The 24088-nt window shown below is 31.6% G+C and overlaps 1 protein-coding gene across 4 annotated transcripts in view; it reads left to right on the top strand.

Annotated features, from left to right (window-relative positions):
• Window positions 1-24088, top strand: part of LOC150103960 (far upstream element-binding protein 1-like) — a 311837-nt gene that overhangs the window by 100056 nt on the left and 187693 nt on the right. For 3 of the 4 annotated variants that reach the window (XM_090397206.1, XM_090397205.1, XM_090397203.1), the window contains one exon: window positions 23105-23234. In XM_090397206.1, coding sequence (XP_090253332.1) covers window positions 23105-23234 — 130 coding nt within the window. Of the gene's footprint in view, window positions 1-19825; window positions 19964-23104; window positions 23235-24088 lie in introns of those variants that run through there. The other variant, XM_090397207.1, reaches the window with a different exon arrangement.

Genomic DNA, 24088 nt, shown 5'->3' with positions numbered 1-24088 from the left:
AATTTCTTTTGGTGTTAAAGCTTCTTTTACAAAGAATTTTATAACTGCACGATACTCAATTTTATCATTTCAAGGGATACAGACAGCACTTTGGCTTCCGACAGCCGTATAAAAAATCTACTTGATATAATGACTTGCAATTTCAGATCGATTCTTATGACAGATGTACCAACTTAAGAAAAAAAATCTTGCTGATAGTATTGCCATTTATGGTTGAGGCCAAGAACTTTTCAGACCACCCACGTATGTGTGTGTGTGTGTGTGTGTGTGTGTGTGTGTGTGTGTGTGTGTGTGTGTGTGTGTGTGTATATATATATATATATAAAAGGAAATATATTTATTAAAATGACTCATTTATAAAATTTATAAAGCTTATGAGAGTATATAATTGTCTGCTTAAAGTGGAAGAAGTATTTGTATGTGTAAGTACTTCATTTTTAAGCCCATTAAAAATTTTAGTTATTTTGAAGAGTAGCACCTATTGTATACAAAGCAACTACTCAAAAATTTCTCATTATTTCGTATAGAGAAATGGTTAAGAAAATTTAGGTACTTATACTGACCGAGCATGATATTTTAGTTGGACTGCTTGATTTCTGAGCTAAAGCAAGAGCTCTTGTACACTATAAAACAATTACTGGACCATATTATTATTATTGTCAACTTTCAACTGAACCATAGAATTATTACATTTTGCAAGTAGTATCATATATATGATAGAAGATAAAATAAGCTTCTTGAATATTTGAACCTCTGAATCAGTTTTTATATCAAATGAACATTAAAAAAAAAAGAAGAAACAGAAATAAGTTTTTAAATTATAGCCTTTAATGGGAATGATGTAAATCTTTGTGAACATTAAACTTTTCCGTTCAAACTAGATTTAAAGAAAAGAGGATAACATTGTCTCGAAGAATGGTTTTACAAATTTACTATGTCTGACCCCCCCCCCCCCCCAGTTTATAATAGACTGTTGTGTCAAACAGATGCAAAAAAATAAAAATATAATGCAATGCAGAAATATTAAATTCTTTTAATATTTAATAATTATATTTTAATTTTTAATATTAAATTGATAAAAGGTGCATGCATTTTACACCAACATCCATTTGGACAATTTTTAAATGAACATGCCAAATATGTTTTACAGTTACCATTTGAAAGCCAGTAAAACATGCAAACCAACCATTGCTTGCAGCAAACGACTATTTCTTCGGAATATTTTCCCTTAATGTCCTCAAATAAAGTTTACTATATTGTCATAAAGCTCAAACGAACACATTTCTGGCCTTCCATCCATCCATAACATAAGCAATTTTTCCATCTCTACCTTCACATTTTTTGTTATTATGGTTATTTTCATGCTGGCTGTTCCTTTAGCATGCTTTTTTATATATGAGGCTTCCTACTATGGTATTTATTGGTTATGTTTCAAGACCAAGTTCACATGCTATATTGGATAAACTTTGTTCATCATGTTCCTTGATCTCTAGATCGATTACAGAGCATTTGCAATATGAATCAAAATGAAATTGATTCAAGGGCATATTTACCACCAGCCATTGTGAATAATATTTAGAAAAAAACACCAACAAAAGTGAAAATAAGCTCATCACTGTATAGGTGCGTTCACACAAGAGATATGCAGGAACTGGGGTGATATAGCATGTGGGGCTGAGATAATGTATTACGTATCTCTCTGTATTTATTAGGCAATGGAGATAGTTTCATTTCTGTGTCATAAAATTCCAATCGGCGAATATAAAAATTGAAAAGGCACTGTTAGAAATTTGATTGCATTTCAAGTTATTTATTATATACTAGTTTCATGCAGTGTGAGAATATCACATGATTACACTTTTATGCACATTGCTTTTTTTTTTTTTTTTTGTCTTTTTTTTGTTGCTTGTATAAACTAGAAGTATATTTTTTATAAAGGTGTTAAATCATCTTTGCAATATAATATGTTTCTTTTAACTGTACTCGTTCACTATTCAGATTTATAATTCAGATATATAATTGTGCTAACATGAAAGTTATTTTACATGAATAGTAGCATTCTGAAAGAAATTGCTTCCATATTTATGTAGCATAATTGTGTTTTTGTTATTTGCTGGTTTTTACCAGCATAAGTTTGGACAAGAAATGCATTTTGAAATGTAGAATTTTTTATAAGCAGAACATTTGAGCATAAAAAATAAAGTTTTTTTTAAAAAAAAAGAAAAAAGAACAGTGTGCTTATTTAATTAATATATTACACGTATACATTTTGCATAAACATTGAGTGTATTGATATAGCTGTAATATATTTATTGTATAATGGCTGTGTTGAATTTTTATTATTGGGGAATAAACAGTTTCATATTTAAAAGCATTAGCATTTACTTATGTAATCATAATTATTTCTTTTGGGATAGTCAATTTATTGATATATTTGTATCATTTTTGATTATTGCATCTTGCCCTTAACCATAATAAATGGTTTTAGATTTATAATGTAATATTGATATGTTAGCTGTTATGTTTGTGCATTATATATGTGTGTGTGTGTGTGTATATCCATCCAGAATATTGCGAATATTTGCATTTTATATATTATGAATAAATCAAAGACAAATTTGTTTGCTTTCAGTATATGCCAAAAAAATTAATGCTCTAAGAAACTCTCCCTCTCACTACTTTGTGTACATTACTATATTCTAACAATGTAGGTATTTTAATTAGGATTCAATATTCATTCAGATTTGTGACAATCAGTTTAGTAAGTGTACAAATGCCTGCATTAATTATATAACAGTCAAGCATACCTGTGTAAATTATTTTATAGTAGTAAATTATTAGTATGTTAAAAGGAAGTAGAATATTTGTGCTTCATGTTAATGAAAGAACACTTGTATTGACCTATACATTGTACATGATATACACTGACAAAAATTAATCTTAACAACTTTATTTTACAGAGTGTTACTTCTAATGCATGCCATATACTTGATTCTTTTTTATCTAGCCTATGCTCTTGCATGCTGTTAGTCATTCACCAGGAGATATGTTAATATTGGTGTCAACAGCATGTCCTCCACAACTATTAGTGGAGTTGTAAAGATATAGATGCAACTACTATTAAATGTATTCAAGTAGTAACTTGAACAGTAACTAGTCAAGTCACTACTATGGGAAAACTAGTACATGAACTCACAAAAATTCACCAGTTAAGTATAGGTTGCCATGTGTAGCTTAACTTTTTGCTGTCCTTCATTCCATTACATCCTGCTTTTGTTTTATTATTATATCGTATTTTATTGTTTTTGTTTTCCATGCATATTTATACATAAACTCATATTACCAACATGTTTGACATTGCCAAACTGAATAATCATGTTATCATGTAAATTTCATCTAACGCTGCCCACTGAATAAACACAATTTAATTGGCCCGTCTTGTTGACTGAGTGGTTAGGTATCCATTCTCCAACCCAACTGGATGTGGAATTATCTGATGTGTGTGTTTTAGGTGGTAGATTAATTTCATCACTTGGTGTAAAACCATTGCCTACTTATTGGATTCCTGAACTGACATGGAAAAAAAGTTTCATGTTTTGTTTTTATAGCAGGATTCTCAGTTTATCTAACTTTTAGCTCACCCAATGCACTATATGAATCTACCTTTATGGAATTTATGTAGGAAAAGAAACAGATGATATGCGACTCTTGCTGAAGAGTTGCATATCAACGTTCCTCTCTCCATTATATTTTATATCATGTCTTCTGCAACCAAATGTAACAAATTTGTACTATAAAGAAAGCGCTTTCCAGAATACACCATTCTGGTCTAACATATGATCCTTTCCTCCACTTGCTTTATCATAAATGCTCTACTGAATTGCCACCACCATTTTTTTGCTTTCTCTAATCATGTACGATCACAGACAGCTGCCATACACACTTAATGCTGTCTTCCCTTTGTTCTTTGGAACAGGCTTCCCATATTGTTTCCCCACTAATAAATATAACCTGCACCTCTTCAAGAAACATGTTAACAGATTTTTATCATCATCATTCACCAATTTCCTGATATGTACCACCAAGGAGTATTTAGGCTACTATGACAGCACTATATGATTAACTTTACATTATTGTTGCATCTAACATTTCATTCTTCTAAGGTACTTCTTGAATCAATCTGCCAACACCTTGGTCTTTCTCTGGGTTTTTCCTGCCATCTTGGCATCAAACACTAATTTTTTTTACATATTTTATTCAGGTGACCATACCACCTAAGATTAGCTCTGTTCACACATTCTTAAATGTTTATAGTGCCAAGTTCTTATCTGTTATCCTCATTTTTAATGTGATTCTGCCATTGATGCCGTATACCATAATTTTTTCTCAGAACTTCCACTTATATAAGAGGTCTGTAATCTTTAATCAAGTGCTTTATTTCTGACGAAATTCTCAGATCGATAACTACTGCTAGTTTGGTATTTGCCCTAATTTCTCTCTTGCATATAAATTTATTCAACTGACTTCTTAAATTTGGAAATGAACAATGGAATAAGCTTTGCTTATTCCATTGTTCATTTCCAAATTTATTTTGCCATCTTCACTAAAAACTGTACCTAAATAACTGAAATCTTTTACTTGTTCTATAAGTTCTCTATTGAGAATGCAGCTGAAGTTTGATATATTCCTGAATATATCAAACTTGTTCTATATACCTGTTCTCATAATTTTGGTCTTTTTGTTTCTGATTTTTCATGCCATATTTGTTATAGCTATTATGCAGTTTAGTTAGAAAACTCTGGAGACTTGTACTGAATGTGTTTTGAAGTACAACATCATCTGCATAAATCAGAGAGCTGATTTGATATTGATTATTCTAATATTAGGTTAATAGTTTTTTGCCATCTTCACTAAAAACTGTGCCTAAATAGCTGAAATCTTTTACTTGTTCTATAAGTTCTCTATTGAGAATGCAGCTGAAGTTTGATATATTCCTGCCCGTTCTCATAATTTTGGTCTTTTTGTTTCTGATTTTTCATGCCATATTTGTTATAGCTATTATGCAGTTTAGTTAGAAAACTCTGGAGACTTGCACTGAATGTGTTTTGAAGTACAACATCATCTGCATAAATCAGAGAGCTAATTTGATATTGCTGATTCTAATATTAGGTTAATAGTTTTTTTCTTCTTTTCATAAAGCAGTCTTTTTTCATATAGATGATTAATAAGATTTGGAGATCATGGGGCATTAAAATAAATTAAAGATGCCAAGAAATTATATTTTGTTTTCATCCTTTAATCAAGTGTAAGCAAACAAATTGTGCACTGGAAGTAACTTCACAATTGGGCTACACGTATATAGAGGCTAATGACTTGTAATGACGTAAAATTGTATTTGTGGTTTCACCCTTTATCGAAGTATAAGCAAAGTTTTCATGTGAAGTAACTTTACGACTGGGCCACTTGTATGTAGGCTAATGACTTCACATCAATTGCCTTAGACTTCTGCAGTACAACCTTTGCATCTCCTCCGGGCTGGCTCCTACTGATAAGACCTCAATAAAGGTTGAAATTAGTGTGGGTAGTAGTGGCCCTTCCCATAATGTATAGCATGATACATGTCCGTAAGGATATGTGCTTTGCATTATGGGATACTAAGGCAGTTGATGCCAAATCATTAGCCTCTGTATACAAGCAGCCCAGTTGTGAAGTTACTTCATGTGCAAACTTTGTTTGCTTACGCTTTGTTAAAGGATGAAACCAAAAATATAATTTCTTGGCATCTTTAATAATCAGGTGAAACACTTTCAATAATGGTACATCCCTCAAACCATCTTCCTGTATTTCTTTCAATTTTAACTGCTGACTTACATCTTAAAGGTAGACAGTATATTACTCCATATAATTGTAGTTTTTTGAAAAGCTTTTCTCTGGGCACCTTGCTATATGCCTTTTTGAGATCTACCAAACTAAGTACAGACACTTGTCATATTACATGATATTTCTCAACTATTTTTCATAAAGTGAAAATCTGATCTTGACAACCTCTATTTGGTTTGAACCGAGGCTCTTCCTCTCTAGGTTTCTCTTCCGCAATTTTTCTCAACCTCTTCCAAGTTTGCTTGCATAAATCTTACCCAGAACACTTATCTCTTAAATTCGTCTGGAATTTCACCTTCTGATCAGGCAATCTGAATTATGCAGTGTAGCTACCGCAAAACCTTTAATCTCCATATTTGAACATTTCTGTTCAAATACATCTGCTCCAGCTGCATTTGTACATTAAGTTTTTGGTGACTCTTTCTACTTGATTTGTTGATATATACACTTGTTTGCATAATCCAGAAATCTTCCTGCTCTCAAGAACAAACATGGTACTTTTTCATGCTACTTCAGGACTCCAATAGCAGAGAGGCGGTCTCACACTGGGCATTGAAATTCGTCTCCTGTCTAAAGACAATCTCAAGCATCCGTGTCCATCACAGGAATAGAAACTGCAGCCTGTTGTTTGCAAAGCAGATACTAACTGCTACAGCCAGCCAAGTAGACATTATCAATATATGTTTGACACATTTTAATCAGTAGGGCAGAAGGCTATCATAGACTTTGCTTAAAATCCAAACTACATAACTTATTTTCTCTTTCCATCCAAATCGAGTCTTCCAGCTGGTTTTGTAGCACTTTTTTTTCCCTAATTATTTTATATTTCTGCTAACGTGTGTCTGCCATTTTTCTTGTTTACTCTCAATACAATTGCTCTTTGTAAATGGCAATTTCTTCATTTTTTGGGATTAAATTTCATTTTTCTCACAGTTTTTGTTTCCATTGTGTTTGAAGTCACATGTTTGTAACTAGCATAAATTGGAGGAATATGATGCTCCCAAGTCAGTCCAATTGTGTCCAGGTGGAATGGCTGCAAGAAGGGAACTGACCTAGTTGGAAAGAGGAATTTTGATGGGATGCCATGTTGCACTCTTTTCAACAATTATTCATGTAATGTTATATTCTTTCCAAATTGCATACACTACCATTTGTTCATTTTTAATTTTAAACCACTATGGTTGCTCTTCCAATCTCTTAAGATATTTTTCTATCAGAATGATATGTTCTGCTCAGCAAATTGTTGACGAATTAGGCCATCCCTGGGAGTCAACTGCAAGTGCTACCTGAAGTATATGATCCACTACACTCGCTAAACATGACTGTTTAGGGTGCTGCGAAGAACAGTATGTAAAAACTGCTATTTGTCGCCCATGAAATTGGATGCTGAGTTCTGGGCATCAACTGGAACACAAATCTACTGAAAAATATTCAGCACCAATGCTCACAATATGGGTTTTCATGGTATGAAAACACAATATATACAAGCCACAGATCACCTGAACCATGCAGTGTCATCTCAGTGGAGCAGAGAGCATGTACAGTGGAAGCTTGAAAAGTTGTGTTATGGAGCAATGAATTATGCTACACCTGCCGAGCAAATGGACAGGTGTGGGTGTGGCAGATGTCTGGTGAAGGTCTCTTACCAGAGTGCATAATCCCAACTGTGAAATTCTGGGGGGGGGGGTCATCACATTTGACTGGACTCCACAGAGTCCTAATTTCAACCCTATTGAACATTGTTCCATATTATTTTAAAACATCCAGAAATTTATTTGACTTATGTGACTGTTTTACCTCCTTTTTTATCATTTGTTCTGAATTTCTAAGTAAATAAATTCATCACTTATTCTATTCTTTTTCTATTTAGTTGTAACTACTACCTGATTGTAGTCTACTAATGTTTTTATTGAATTAAAATACTCCTCTTTGTAAATTATCTTCTGTTTCTACGACCATGAATATGTTATATGCATACCAGTCAGATTGTAATCAGTTTCATTCCTTTTTTTTTTTTTTACTTATATACTTCTGTCATGTAGTTGCAGTACTGTGTAAATATATTTGATAAGATTTACTACCTGATCCTTTTCCTTTTTCGCTGTTATATTCAAAACATCTTATGATTTCATGCTATCAGATGCTTCATGTAAGTCTATAAAGGACAGAAAAACTGGCATATTTTCTATTCATTTTTCAGTTAGCCAATTTATTGGAAATGTTGCATCTATTCACAATCTTCTGGATCTAAACTTTTGTTGTTCATCATTCATTATAATGAATATAAGTGATAATTATCAGATTTATAATAGTGCTTCATGGTATGTACAACACCAAGAGATGAAAAAATAAATCAATTTATTGAACTTAATAATATTTCTCTGGTTTTCTACCAAGCATGATCAGAGCACAAATTATAACTGCAACATACACAAGCACCACTCCAGAACATTAGAAACAATTCAGTTTGTAACTGACACAGAAATAATGTCCTAACAAAAGTTGCCTGCCATGGACCTGTTAACTATAAAGTTCATTTGGAGAAGTCAGGCTGTCTGTTTTCATAATGACTATCTCATTATGAAATTATGTAGCATAATTCATTGCTAGATATTTGGCAAATGAATGCAACCATACTTGTTGAGATCGGAGAAGTGCTACATATCAGATGCTGATTCTGAAAATAGTCTTTTGGACCTATAGCGATTCATGAGTAAACCTGTTGTTGGTCATCTTCCTTTTAATCCTGTGTGAAGGAGTATCCAGAGCAATGTTTTTTCTAAGCTGTGCACATGCACACCAGTCCAAAAGGAAGTGCACACTCCTGGTAACTGCATGCACAAAAGTTTTGCTTTCAGAATTTCTACTCTCAATAATTTTTGAACATACTATAAAAACAAATCATATGATAAATCATACTTATCACCTGTTTTATTTACTAATTTCTCCAATGTGTCTACTTCAATATTACTCTAACCCATTCCAACTTAATACATTCTAATTGGTTACTGTTAGCCTGAACCATGCAGGCAAAGTGACAGTGATGTCAGCAAGTTGCAGAGGCATGTTTGTTTGGAGTGTCTGTCTAGACAGAACAGTCACTTGAACTCCCACAAACGGTGATCAATTTTTGTAACTACATAGATTTAAGTGAATTAATTTAGTGCTTGTAATTTTAAAGGGTATAGCTAGATGAAAAAAAAGATGCAATTGATGAGAAATATTGCATCAAAATGTCAGTGTTAACATTAAAGAAGAAAAGAACTTCAAATTTGTTTAAATTTGACTAGCTGGACAAATGTGTTGAAACTGCAATGTCAGTGTTGAAGAATAACATGCCCATGCTGCTAGACATGTTGAGTCTGAGACTGGAAACTTGTGCACAAAAATTTCATGCTTACATGTGCTAGGACATTGAGCATGATCTACTATTCCTAATTTGCCATGAAGATGATTTCAGATGTAATTTTTATGTACTTTAAGGCAGGTTAACCAATCTACCACTCTATTTTCAAGTAGGACAAACTGCAGGGACAAAGAACTTATACACTCCAGGATATGCAAGAGGATGAAATTGATCTTTAGGAGAATAGTTGAAGGTAGCTAGATGCATGAGTTATTTAAAAGTGGCATAGAGATCATACAGCTCTTTGGCTATCTTTTCCGACATATCTGTAATATATGGAATTGGAATAGTTTCTTCTCTCACAAGGATCTCTGTCTTTTATAAAAAAATTCACTGTACTTTAAAACTAGTAAAAAATTTAACCATGACTGATTCTGACATTATGGATCATCAGCCTTGATATCATGATGGAAGTTTAGTAGACTATTAGCAGCATTAAGAAAGGATTAAAAACTAATTTTCATTGATTACAAGTAACACACACACAAAGACAATACAATATTCAATGAAACACATAGCTATGGTTCTTAACTATGTGGTGTTCCCTCTGTGGGCATTTGTAGGTGGCCTAGGATGGCAATTGGGACCTCCGGCCATTAATGTTCCCCAAATTTTTTGAAGTTTTTTGCGCTCGTATATGTTCACATTTGGTTGATTTCCGAGTACTATTGCAGATTCCATAAACAATTGTTTCTTTTTTAAATTTAGTGTTATGGAGGAGCATGTTTTTTTTCCCTAGAATATCCTCTGAGTGGTATCCAATACAATGTCTGCAAGACCAGATTGACCATACTCGTGATTGCAAATGCAAGATTTGTGTTCATCTAAATTGATGGTTGCTGATCTACCTCTCTGTCTGAAGTAAGCCAAGTTGCAGGAACAGGATACTTTATATACTCCGGGCACTGAGAGAGGAAGGAAGTGATCTTTGATAGAACTGATAAGGGTTTCAAGTTTCTGTTGGGGCTTAAAAGCTATGTGTAGAGGTTGTACCTTTTTTAAAGACCTGGCTATTTTTTCTGATGAGTGTAGGTGATGCATTTCTGAAATCCTTCTGAAGGGATAGTTGAGGAATGGCAGAAGGACTACAGCCCTTGTAAAATAGATAAAATACTACATACCCCAACCCCTTTCGTTTTACAGTCGACACATGAAGTCCAGTCCCATATATTAACGGCACACACGCGCACACACACATATATATATTTAAAAAAAAGTTAGCTATAATGTTTTCAAATATGATCTCCATACCACTTTTAAACCACTCATGCATCTAGCTACTTTCATCTGCTCTCTAAAGTTAACTTCATCCTCTTGCATTGTGGTAGTTTGATTACTTTTCTTTCACAACACAAAAATTACACCTGTACTAATCCTTATGGCAGGTAAAGACTAGCAGACCATCCTCTGGATTAAATGGAAGAAGACATCTGTTTTATGCAGAAGTTGCTATAGGTCTGTAAGAGTATTTTTAGAATCAGCATCTGCTATGAAGTACTCTTCTAATCTCAACATGTATGGTTGCATTAATTTGCAAACGATATGGGATGTAGTCATTATGAAACCAGATAGCTTTGACTTCTCCAAACAAACTGCATGGTAAACTGCTCCATATAAGGTGCCTTGTTAGGACATTGTTTCTGTGTCAGGTATAAACTGAATTGTTTCTAATGTTTTATTGTAATGCCTGTGTGCATGTCACAGTTATTTATGCTCTGATCATGCTGGATAGAAAATCAGTGAAATATTAATAAATTAATTCATTTTTTCATCTCTTGGTGTTGTGTATACCGTGAAGCACTAATATGAATAATCAGCAATACCTTAAGCCTTTCAATTCATTTATAAACATATCAGATTCAATTATAGTTTTGTAGCCATTTCATTAGTCTGTTTCTCATATTACTGAATCATAAAAAAAAAAAAAAATAATAGATATGTCATAACTTTAACTCCCTTTAATGAAACCATGCTTTTGACATTAATTTGTCACAAGACTCAACAGCATTGCTTGTCTATAATTCATCATTTTATGTACTGAACTATTGACATGAATTGGCATATCCCTTATTTATTTCCAGTAAGAAGGTATTATCCCTAAACTCAGTAATTTATTGAAGGTGATCAAAAGTGGATTGAGAAATTTCACCAACTTTTAAGTGATTTAAACTACCAACAGTTTTCCTCATCCTGTATTCATCATTTAAATCTTATCTTCAACCAGAATCATTTTCATTTTGTAGACATATATTTTTAAATATTTATTCCTTTTTTCTGAAACTCCAAGCTGAATCATTTAGAATTGTTCCAGAGAATATCTGGTTATGTTTTCTTCTGCTACTTTCTACCTTTTACTTCTTTTTTTATACACATGCACAAACTTTTTAAGATTAGTCTTTTCATCCTTACGCAGCTTTAATTAAAGTTTTGCTTTACAATCTTTAGTGGTTTAGTTTAATAGTAGTTATTGTGTATTTATATCAGTTATACTTTAGTTTATGAGGTCAGTATGTTTCTGTAGCTTTTTCTTACAGCATATTTCTTTGAAAACTTCTTTATACATCCAACTGATTGCAGGTTTATTATGAATTGTAGCTATAGTGATAAAACATTGTGCAAATGCTACTTATCATCACTTCCATTAAATGCCTCCTAGTTAATACTTCATTTTCTTATAATAATCTGAAAAAAAAATCACCTTTGATACTTTCTAATTGTTATTTCTTCTCTTAGTTCGCTTACTCTTCCTAGAATAAGTGATTACTATCATAAGGGATTTTAGTAATTAATATGGCCCATTGCTAATTCCTCTGATGCTACTATGAAGTCCAAGAGCCTATATATATATTGGGTTTACATGATTCCTTTGTATAAGTAACATCATGGCTGTTCAAAAAATTTAATTCAAAAAATTGTTCCAAAGAATAGAGGTGCATGGAATGAGGGAAAGTGTAGCGTGATTCATTGCTCCATAACGCAGCTTTCCAAACTTCCACGTCTCACTGTACATGCTCTTTGCACCACTGAAGATGATGCTGCATTTTGGCTTGTATATTGCTGTCCTACCATGGAAACCCATGTTGTGAGGCTCATTTCTTAATGTGCAGATTGGTGTTCCAGTCGAATGGAACACAAATTTGCATTCAACATGTCAGTTTGTACATATTATCTCTGCATTCGACATGTCGGTATTTACATATTATCCTTCGTAACACTACAGTAACGTTCGGCGAGTATGATGGATTGTCTACTGTGGGTAGCACTTGCAGTTGGCTCCCTGCACTTCCATCTCAATATGGTATCACTGATTGTTGACGTGGAATGAGTCAATTTGCTGAACCGATAGGCCTGCAACATGGCATCCTATCACAATGTCTCTTTTAAAGTCTGTCAGTTCCCTTCTTGCAAGCATTTGACCTGGACACATTTGCATTGACTTGAGCATCATATTCCTCCAATTTATACTGGCTACAAACATGTGAATTTTTACATAACATGATACAACTTGCCCATGGTGGGGTCTGTTGACTCCTAGCAGTGTATGTACCCCCCCCCCCTTTCCCCAGATGACAGAGGTTATACTTTGACTTTTGCATTAAGATTGTTTCAACAAATTTTAGCTTGGTCAACTTATTAACATTGGTTTATTTTAAATTATTACTCCAACAAGATAGCAACCTCCAAAATTTTGTTATAATGAATGCCAAATTCTGTGAAGTAATTGCCATTCGTTATTTCAGTGACAAAGGATTTGTTTAGCTTTTATTGACTGACTTATTGATTTATTGACTTATAAGCTGTAGAGACAAAGTAATTCTTACATTTCTGTAAGTTGACTTTGCGATATCTGTTTACCCCTGAACAACCCGTGTTTATTTTATGAGGATTATTACAACCTATAGCTAGGTCTGGATAATGAAGCATATCAAGTGGTTGCATTATTCAAATTCACACTGTTCGAACATATAATTATATGTAAAATATGATAATTGATTTCAGCTTAGGCAATGAAAAATTTAAAACATAAGTTTTTACATGTTTATTAACAAAATATTATAAAGGATAAAGAGATCATACGTCAAATTTAAATTTGTTAACAAAGTTGCAGTATTTATAGAGAGCAAAATAAAAACAAAATCTTCTATAATGATATTTTCTTTGAAATCAATGAAACGAAAACAAAATGTATTTCCATAATGGAACTTTGCATGTTGTTCGCAGTTATTTGTTGTCAAGCATGGTGAATATTTTCTGTTGCATGTCTGATGTTATAATTTTTCCAGAACTCTGTTAAGGAAATTGCATTGTCTCCTGTGGTTTCAGCAATTGTCATTTCAAATGTTTTTCTTATATAGCAGGTTGCTAATGCTGTGATGGTCCCCTTAAGTCATGCGATGTAACAAAGATGTGTTTGGCAATAAAAAACAAAACGATTTTTGCACAGTGAACTGAGTGTAGTTGGATGACCTGGAACCTTATCTAAAATCAGTAGTAGTTTAAATGCCATGTTGCCTTCCTTGCAATATTTTTCAACAGCTAGGCACAAAATAGCTTGAAAACTACTTGGGTCATCCATGCTCTCTTATTTGACCACCAAATAACTGGAAGTGATGTATGGATGTAGCCTTTCAGAATGTATCAGTTATATTTGGAGACTGTTAATCAGCCCTTGGTTTCATCACCTTGAGTATTGCCGCCCAATAACAATGTTAAGTAATCTTTCCTTCCGTGTGTCCTCTCCTCACTCCAATCAATGCGACCATAGTTGAAATCTCCCATAATAATCACCCTCCTTCCACCCATTTCTTCTATTTGCTTGTGCATACTGTCACCACCATCTTTTCCATCACCCCTGCTTGTTTAGAAATGTAAATTTTGGAAAGCATTTTTTTTTCTCCAGAATAAACCAGTTTTATCCGCCTTAAGTATTTGATCTTCAATCATTTATTTAAAAATATCTGGATATTTAGATGCTTTGTCCTCATTTGCACTTACTGCCTCACCAGTAATTTTAGCATTTAATAGGTTTACTTGATTTTTTATACTGATCAAACTAACCAACATTTGCATTAAACATTTATTCTACTTCATTATTATTTTTTTCGCTCTTAAACAAATTTAATGGTTTTGTTCTGAATGGCTGCTCTGCTAAAGGGGAATGAATTTTTGATTGCAATCCTCAATCCATACAGTTTATAAAGATGCTCTATTTCTATCATTGTAACATTTATATTCCATGCAAATGTTTCCAAATAATAAAAAGCTGATGCAACTTTACCTTTTTTTTTTCTTTTATTTCTCCTGTGTGATTTAAAATATTCCAGACCATAGATTTGGGGATTCCAACATCACATCTTGTTTTGAGTTGTTATGACCATGTTCATTTCATCATGTCAGTTGTTTTTTTTTTTTCTCTAATGTAATAATGAGCCTCTTTTTTGCACTCAGTGTTTAACTACAAATATCTGAGAATTATTGACAAAAGAGGAATCGTGTGAAAATTCATTGGCACCCCTCTTTGCATTAAAAGTCGTTTGACTATGGCAGCCTCATGGAGAGGGATGAAATGGAGAAAGGGCTTCGGTATGTATAATGATCAAGAAAGAAGTTGTTTTCTAATAAGGAAAAAAAAGAAAAACTTTATATGGAGCTACCCATATCTCCACTCAGAGGCTAAGTTAAAAGACTGATATAAATTTCTTTTAATCAATACTTGAAGGGTAATTTAAAAGACATTTGCTGATATTATAAATGTTATTAAAATGTTTACTAACATTTTATTGAATGTTATCTATTATATGTTATCCCTTAAATCCATATGATATCCATTAAATAATACAAAAATTCAGAATTGGTAAATTTATGCAGTTTGTTTCTTAGAGCTTAATAGACAACTTAAAAATTAAAATGACAAATAGAATTGCACTGCAGTGCACTAGAAAATGTTAATGAATAATTAGTCGTGATTTATCTTAATTCGAACTTTGCTAAACATGCTAAGAACAGAAACTTTTCTTTTTTTGTGAGTATTTATTGTGACAATTTTGTCATTTCTGGTCGCAGCATACTTTGATATTAAATAATGAAGTATGTATGTTGATGTTCACCATTTGAAGAAATAGTGTACTGTTTTCTCATGGAATCAAGAACTTTAAATGACAGAAAGAAAGAAAAAATGTAAACTTTTATTTCATTCTTTATATAGGATGGATTTGGAAACGTTTTTGAACTATATATTAAGAAAGTTACATATTTCAAAACAAATGAAATACATAAAGTTTCATAGAGTATTTCAGATATAGAACATCTGATACTTTATATTATGATTAATTACAATTATATAATCATATATGGTTATCTTGATATGTTGATGTTTAATTCATAGCTTCATATCTTTTAATTCATTAAATGCACAAATATGCATTATTTTCATGTCAAATCATATATTTAACATGAAATTTTTTAAATATTGATAAAAATACTCCATATATTTAAACTTTTTAAGCATTTTCAAATATGAGTTATTAATAATAAATGGGAGTCTTATAAAAAGCTAGTGTCTTATATTCTGTATCGTTTGAGTGAAATTGTTTCCATTTTTGTCTTTGGCAAAATTTTAACAGTAGAGTAATTATGAGTGAATTTTTTATACAGCTTATACATTTTTATGCAATCAAAGCAATGTCAACTTGAAGTATTGGTATGGTAATATTTTATGCATGTTTTAATGCAATGTTCACCATTTGAAAAAAACAAAGTTTTCATAATATTGAGCGTTTAAAAAAAACGAAAAACAACACAGTGTTTTTTTGTATTTAGTTACATAGATATATGCATTTGCAGATAAATTGAAAAAAATATTTCAAAATAAATGAAATACATAATGCATAACATGCAGAAAAAAGTATCTTTGATTATTGCATATTATTTGTGAAGTATAAAGCATCTGACGAATTATGTTATTATGCTATTAATTAGTATTATATAATCATATGGGTACATTGAATAGCTGTCTTTATATAGTTTCTTATCTTTTAATTTATTAAATGAACAAATATATTCACATGTCAGAATGGAATATTAACATAACATTTTTAAATATAATTAAAAATTTTGATTCATGATAAGTCAATTCATGATATGAATTGACTTACTTTCATTCTGTATTAGTTAAAAATTCCCTTTTCTTTCATTGAAATTGGATCTGTTTTCATCATTGGAGAAATTTAAACAACAGTGTGATTTTGAGTGGCATTTTTATACTGCTAGATATGCAGTCAAAGTTACATGTTCTTTGATATATTTTGTGGTGATACTTTTATGCATACTTTAGAATTCCCAGGTGTTGAATTCTTGAATTTTTTCATATGAATTTTCTAATATAGTTCTTGAATGGTTCCATAATCTGTATATTAACAGCTAGTGTAATAATTTTTAACAGTGAAAGATTCTTTGTTGATCTCCTGCTTTATATTTTAAATAAACTTATAAAGTGAAAAATTACTATATTTTCCTGTATTCTATGTTTTTTTTTTTTTTTAACTGAAACACTTTTGATGTGATTTTTCTTTACTATTTATTCTTAATTATTCTTAATAAAAAGTTCTTAATTTAATTTTATCAAACTTCTCTATTCCTGTGGCTTTTATGAAATTTTATATAGTATTACAGTATTACTGTAGTATTATTATAGTATATTCTATAGTATTACATATTTCATTATTTCCATAATATATTTGAACACTTGCCACTATATAATATATATATATAATAATATATATATATATATATATATATATACACACACACTATAAATATTTATAGTGAATAATATTTATGAGAATGGCTAACTTAGACAAAGACCCATATTTAAGATTGGTGGCAGAAAAGTAAATAATTTAAGATATGCAGATGATACAACCCACATAGCAGAAACTAAGGAAGATCAGGAGCAGTTGATTCTATTGTTTATGAGTGAAAGTAACAGCTGGACTTATTTAAACATCAGCAGAACAAAAGTGATTGCTTCTAGCAGTTTAAAGGAATGTATAATAGAGGGCGATAAAATGGAGATCATTGAAAGTTATGATTTACTGGGATTCAGGATCAGAAATAATAGTAAATTTGAAGATGGAATTAAGAGAAGGATTTCCAGTAGTACCAGTAAAGACAGAAAGATAGATTCATTTGAATTATGGGTGTAGGGGAGACTATTAAGAATCACCAAGAATGACCAATAAGGTGTCAGAGAGTATAAAGACAGAATAATACTTGGAGGTGATGATCGCAAAACAGAAGTTGATGTACTTTGCCATATTATGTGTACAAATGAATCATTGTAAAAGGCAATTATGTTGGGGAAGATTGGTGGAATGAGAGGAGAGGAAGACCAGAAAACAGTTGGATGGACAACATAAAAGAACTTGCCTACTCAAGTAAGTAAGTTCTTTTAATTGCTGAAAGAAAGGACAAGAGGCTGAGTGGGATGTAGAGCCTTTGTTCACAAGAACACCAATAGTCAAAAATGACTGGATAGCACATAAGAACACACACACACACACACACACACACACACACACGCGTGCGCGTGTGTGTGATATGTTTTATTTATGCTCATTCAGGAGTTCTTCCCCAGAACCCCTGCTTGTCAGTTTTTTATTATAATTGATTAGTGTTGATTATAGTCAGAATTTTAGTTGAAATATTGAAAATCCAGCTGTGCATACAATATTTACTTTTACAATAAAATTAATTTTAAAATGTTATTTCCATAATCTGTCTACAGCAGCGATTTTCATCCAGTGTGCTGCGAGAGGTCTTCAGATGTACCGCGAGATTTATGAAAACAAATTAATTGAAAGAAATGTCATAATTTGCGTATTTATTTATTAATGTCTGGTCTTCCCTCTTCTTGCGTGTGTAAATCAATCAAAATTATGCCTATTTTTTGCCAGATCATCAAAAAAAAATTAAAAGAATATATTTTTAGTGTGCCCCAGAATTTTAATAATTAATCTAGGCGTATTATGGAAAAGGTTGAAAATCACTGGTCTACAGTATTCTTGTATGTGCTGTAGCTGTGAATTTATTTTGGAAGTAATGCTATAATAAAATTAAGTTAAAAGTGGTTATCTATGACTTTTTGAGACCTTTTATAAAGTCCAAGCAAGAAAGCAGGATTGACACAATGTTGAATGGTTCATTGTCACATATATTAACTTTCATGAAATAGGGTCTCTGTTACTGCTTAAAAAAAAAAGTAACATTGGTTAGATAAGATTCCCATAAACCTTTATTTTCTGTTTTTATTTCTCCCTAAGATTTGACTAAGTAATGTTTGCTTGCACTATCATAAAAGAGAATCAGTGTATATAAGCTCATGTATATATGTACATTTAATGTATATAAACTCAGTTATCATGAAAGGTGAATATAGGTTGACAGTATATTTTGTTTAATGAAACAAAAATTTATAAACTAAAGGTTATTGTGAATTTGGGATCCTAGTAATAGTTCGATTTCATGTGTCCACTTGTGTAGAAAGATGTATGACTAATAGCATTCAGTATTACATACTAATTACAGGAATCTTGATTTTCAAAATGAAGCATACTAATGATCCTAAACTATCAAAATCAGCTAGGCATAATATAAATTCATCTTTGAATTTATCTTTCATAAAGTTATGAAAGATTTTTTTTTTTTTCATTGTTCTCATTGTTTTCCTATATTAGGCTTCTAAAGAATGCTTCAGATATGTTAATTGAAAATAAGCTTGTTATCTGATAAGTTATGCATAGCATATTAATATCAGTTGTATTTATTTTTTCACAGTTATATTGAGTAGATTTATCGGCATTTGGTTTTTTTCTTCAGATTGCTTTGACAAATAATTTTTGACTTCTAGTGATATACCAGTATGCATCTAGTATTTAACCATTGGTTGTTTTTGTGTTAAAATATTGGCTACTTTTCTTCAAAACGAGCTTTATCTTAATGTTATAGCTTGTTTCTTTCTCTATACTTCATAGAAGAAACATGAAGGCATTATGCAGCTTGTTAGGATTTGAATATTCCTTATTCTTACCAGAAATGTATTCTAGATTGCCAGGTTTTTGTTGTGAAAGCAAAGATAGATGCAAGAACGTTATTCTATATATAAATATATATATGAATATTTATATTATGCCTGTTTGTTATAAAGTTTATTGATTTATATTACGTGTTCCACAAGGTGCATCCTACTCTTAACATTTGTATCAGTGTCTAAGTATATAATAATGGCATTATCAATTAAACTGCAGTAGTTTATCTTGCTTTGAAGAAAAAAAAATGATAGGAAGAGAAGAATATTAATATATTATGCTCTTCAAGGAAAATGTTTCATTATAAACCCAAATTTATGATTTATGGTGCAGTCTTGAAGTTGACTCATTTAACTCATGAAGTTAAATAGGACATTTTTCATCATAGGCATATTTTCTGTGGGTGAAGAGATCAAGGCATTCCAGTTTCTTCCAAGATCAACTTGAGTGGGATGAGGAATTGTAACCTGACTGAAATTGATGTGTATACAAACCAGATAAAAATCATTTGACAAATCATTATAATACCAGGAAGGATGTTAAAAGGTAGCCCATAAGAAAATTGAAGAGGAGTGTCATTACAGAGCACTGGGTTAGTTCACAGTGATATTTTGATGAATACTCCCCACTGTATTGTTCCTGGATTTCAGTTTTGTTGAAGAAAGTGAAATTATATTCTCTGAAAGCTATTTCCATTGCTTATATGCACTTGCTAATAATGTATATGAAGTGTCTATATATCTTTTTCTTATGTGATGTCTCAATTGCCCTGACATTTTACACCCATCTCATTTTATATTGATAAATGGATTGCAAATGATTTTTTTTAATTGCACTATGTGTTACAAGTTGTGGAAATGATTGCATTTAAAGTGATTTTGATAAAATTAATGTACTAACATTATTTTTAAATTATGGAGCTTATTAACTAAAAGGCTCACCTTTCAACATATCAGTTAACTATTTGTCTTCTCCCATCCTCTTAGACAGTCAATCCTCCTTGATTAGAAAAGGAAATAAGAGCCTGCACACTCTTACACACTCTGAAATGATATGTATTTATTTATGAGCTCATATTGTCTGTTTTGTAGCAGATAAAACCAGAATCTCCTGTGGGAGAAAAACTGCCATCTTTGCCTTTAACCGACTAATCCTGGTTTACTTTGAAATGCCTTAGATAATTCATGTATCCTTAATGAGAATTGAATCTTGATGTTTTGATCTGCAAAGCGTTCTTTCTATTGACTGCACCATAAAAATACTATGAATTACTTAAGTGGCAAAGGCATCTTTAATTACCAGTGCTTTGAATTGTATAAAGTAAAGTAGCATAGGACATATCTATCTTCAGTCAGATATGTCTATGTTATGTTATACAGTTCATGATAGATTTGCTCCAGTATTATAATGAGAGTAATATCAATTGAGCGCCTCATGGGCAGAATAAACTCCATTCATAAGGGGAATAATTTTACCAGATGGGCAGAGTGGAGAATCAGTGATCTTATTGGTACTGTTTCTTTTGCTGGGATTATGTACAGTCAATTTTTGAATCTTCACCTTTATTAAAATTATTCTCTGTTTTTAATAATGGATAGTACCAGTTGATATCCATTCATGTATTTGTGTGTGGTTGGGGGGGGGGTGATTAGATTGAAATTTATATGTATATTTTTACCATATCCATTTTCATGGTATATAGTAGGTAGGAACTGAAGTTTTTTTTGGATAATTACTGTTTATCTTTGATGTGATTTCCACCACTGTGAGCTCCTAGCATGGATAATAGTGGCAAGACGAGATCAGTTCCACTGCTTTATCTACCTGTACTAGTCTCAACCTTAACCATTTGTGAACATTTGTCTGATCTGGATGACACACCAAGTAATTTGAAGCATTTCATATCTTATACACAACGATGTTATTATGAGACTTCAGTAAAATCACGAAATTTACAGAGATGCTGCTTAGTCTTAGCCACATGAAATTAAAATCCAAGCTAAAACATCAGATGACTATAGCTATGAATCAGTACTGGGCAAATCAGAGCACACATCAATCTATTATGCATGGCATTAATTTGAATAACCACATTTATCTTGTGTTGTACTGACAGTTGTCTTTTGTAATGATTATATATTTCTTTTGTTGTATCCACACTAGAAGAATTCTTCAAAAAAAGAGTTGACAAAAATGTTTGTTAGTAACATTCAGGTCTTTCACCCCTCCTCATTTTTTTTGTTATGGCATCAGTAGTCACACAACGAGTTCATTCTTTCATTCTTGTTTTTCAATCTTCAATTACTGTGTTAAAATAAAGAATAAGGACCCAGAACTAAAATTTAAAATGCACTGATGCAGTACCATAACTAATATTTTAATCATTACCAGAATATCCTGAATCGTAATATAAATTATGAGAATTTGTATGTATCATATGTAATTACATGTAGAATTATTAACCAAATTCTAAAACTAATGTAACAATGAAACTAAAAAATAAAGAAATCAACCCGTTTATTCAGTTTTTTACTCTTTTTAGTGAACTACAATAGTTTTGAAATTGCATATTACTTTTTTTCGCATTATTCCTTTAGTGTTACATATACTACGTATTTTAAAATTATGTTGACAATCCTTTATAGCTGTTAGAATTCATTTTTATGCAACCTATATGAAAATGTCAACCTTAAAAAAAAATTAGCACTCTAAAAAGAATTCATATGTTTATTACTCTTCTCTTCATTTAGGAAACATGTATGAATTGTGACACTTTTCCTAAATTAAGAGAAACGTGGAATTGTGTTGTCATATTTGTGTAGTAATGTGTGAAGGGGTTTGGGAGAAAGAGATCCTGCATGCATGAACCTAAGTATCTGATGAAATTTAAATTTGAACTATAGTTCACAGGAACTATATTTGGAAATGATTATTTTCATTATATTAAGCTCATGAGAAGAGTGAATCTTGAGCACAAGGACTTAAGTGAGAACATCTATTTAATGAAAAGTTAAATTCTTTTGAATGTTTTAAATCATTCGGAAGATACTTTGTGCAAGAATGTGCAAATTATTTTGGGGAAGAATGCTGTAATTTTTCACTCATGCAAATTTTAAAGTCTATATACATACCATTATTTTTTAATGAAGGGGATAAAAAATCCCTCGTTATTTTAAAGCCGAATAAGCAATTCGAAGATCGAAATCTAAGAGTTTCATGCCAAAGAACGTTCGGCAAGTCCAAGCGTGAGTCTGTGCCTGGTGGTATGAAACTCTTAGATTTCGATCTTCGAGTTGCTTATTCGGCTTTAAAATAACGAGGTTTTTTTTTTATCCCCTTAATTAAATAATTTATGACTTGGCAAACGTTCTTCGGCATGAAACTCTTAGATTTCAATCTTTGAGTTGCTTATTCGGCTTTCAAATAACGAGGGATTTTTTATCCCCTTAATTAAATAATTTATGTCACCGAAAAAATAGCCTTTTGGCTTTTTATTGTGATAACATTATTTTGTTGCACAGATTTTTCAGTTGGTTTATTTAATGAGTTTTCGCTTAGATATTTTGTCAGTCACTTCATAGTAGGTTTCACAAAGTCTGTACCAAGATTCACTTTAAAATAATTAGAATATGAAATATACGTGCTTTCACAATATAAATTTAAATCTTGATAACTGAAATAAATGGAGGACATTTTATTTAGTAATAACTGATTTCTTTCTTCTTATTTTCAGTTATAGGAAGAGGAGGAGAACAGATTACAAGGTTGCAGGCAGAATCTGGTTGCAAAATACAGATGGCAACAGAAAGTGGTGGATTGCCTGAGAGGTCATGTACATTGACAGGAAGCAAACAAGCAATTGAGTAAGTATCCTGGTAATGTAATGCACTGGCAACTAGTTCATTTTCTAATTTATTGTTCTAATTTGTTATTGGCATAGAGTAAACATATCTGTTATAGTTATTAATGTAGTTAATGTAAGCAGTGGTCTTCAGAAATATCAGTTTAATAATCAAATATAACATATGCAAAAAAATTGCCACTATTAATAGTTAAGTGCTGCAGTCCCTATTGATGTTTGTGAGCTGTCTCTACAATATATTTATGAAATTCTGTTATTCATGATGTTTTGGATTATTAGAACATTTAAAAGAAAATATTTTTTAACCAAGTTTGAGATTCTTGTAGAGCTTTTTCTTTTTTGAATGCAAGTGATAATTACTAGCTAAAATTTTATTTTGTTTCAGTAAAATTGACAGCTTGATGTTTTTTAAACTTATAACTGTAGAAATATAGTCTATACATTTGCATGCTAAGTAACGGGTTTGTTAGTACTTAAATATTGATCTTTGTAATCTGTTGTTCAATTTACCAAGCAACTGGCAGTACAAAAATTGTTAACTCAGATGATGTAACTGTAGCAAGAGCACTCAAGCGAGCACCATCCAATCTATTCAGATTTGTAGGAATCTCCTATTGATGTTGCACTTCATCCTCCATTTCATTTCTTTCCTGATTTTTCTCCTACCCTTGGATTATGTTTTATTTCTTATTCTTTAGATAATTATTACTGAGATTAAACACAATGTTGTTCTGTGTAATTCAATCCATGGACATTCAGATAGGAGATTGAGGAATTCTGATAGCATTTTTTTTATGTATTTATCCCATACACGAGAGGTCAGTAGACCTATAAGCTCATCAGTGCTGTGTGTGT

The sequence above is a fragment of the Typopeltis vanoorti genome, chromosome 8, assembly GCF_054136105.1.
Source record: "Typopeltis vanoorti isolate ZY-2024b chromosome 8, IOZ_Tvanoo_1.0, whole genome shotgun sequence".
Taxonomy (NCBI): domain Eukaryota; kingdom Metazoa; phylum Arthropoda; class Arachnida; order Uropygi; family Thelyphonidae; genus Typopeltis; species Typopeltis vanoorti.
The sequence above is the reverse complement of the archived record's forward strand: the minus strand, read 5'-3'. Positions and strand labels throughout refer to the sequence as shown.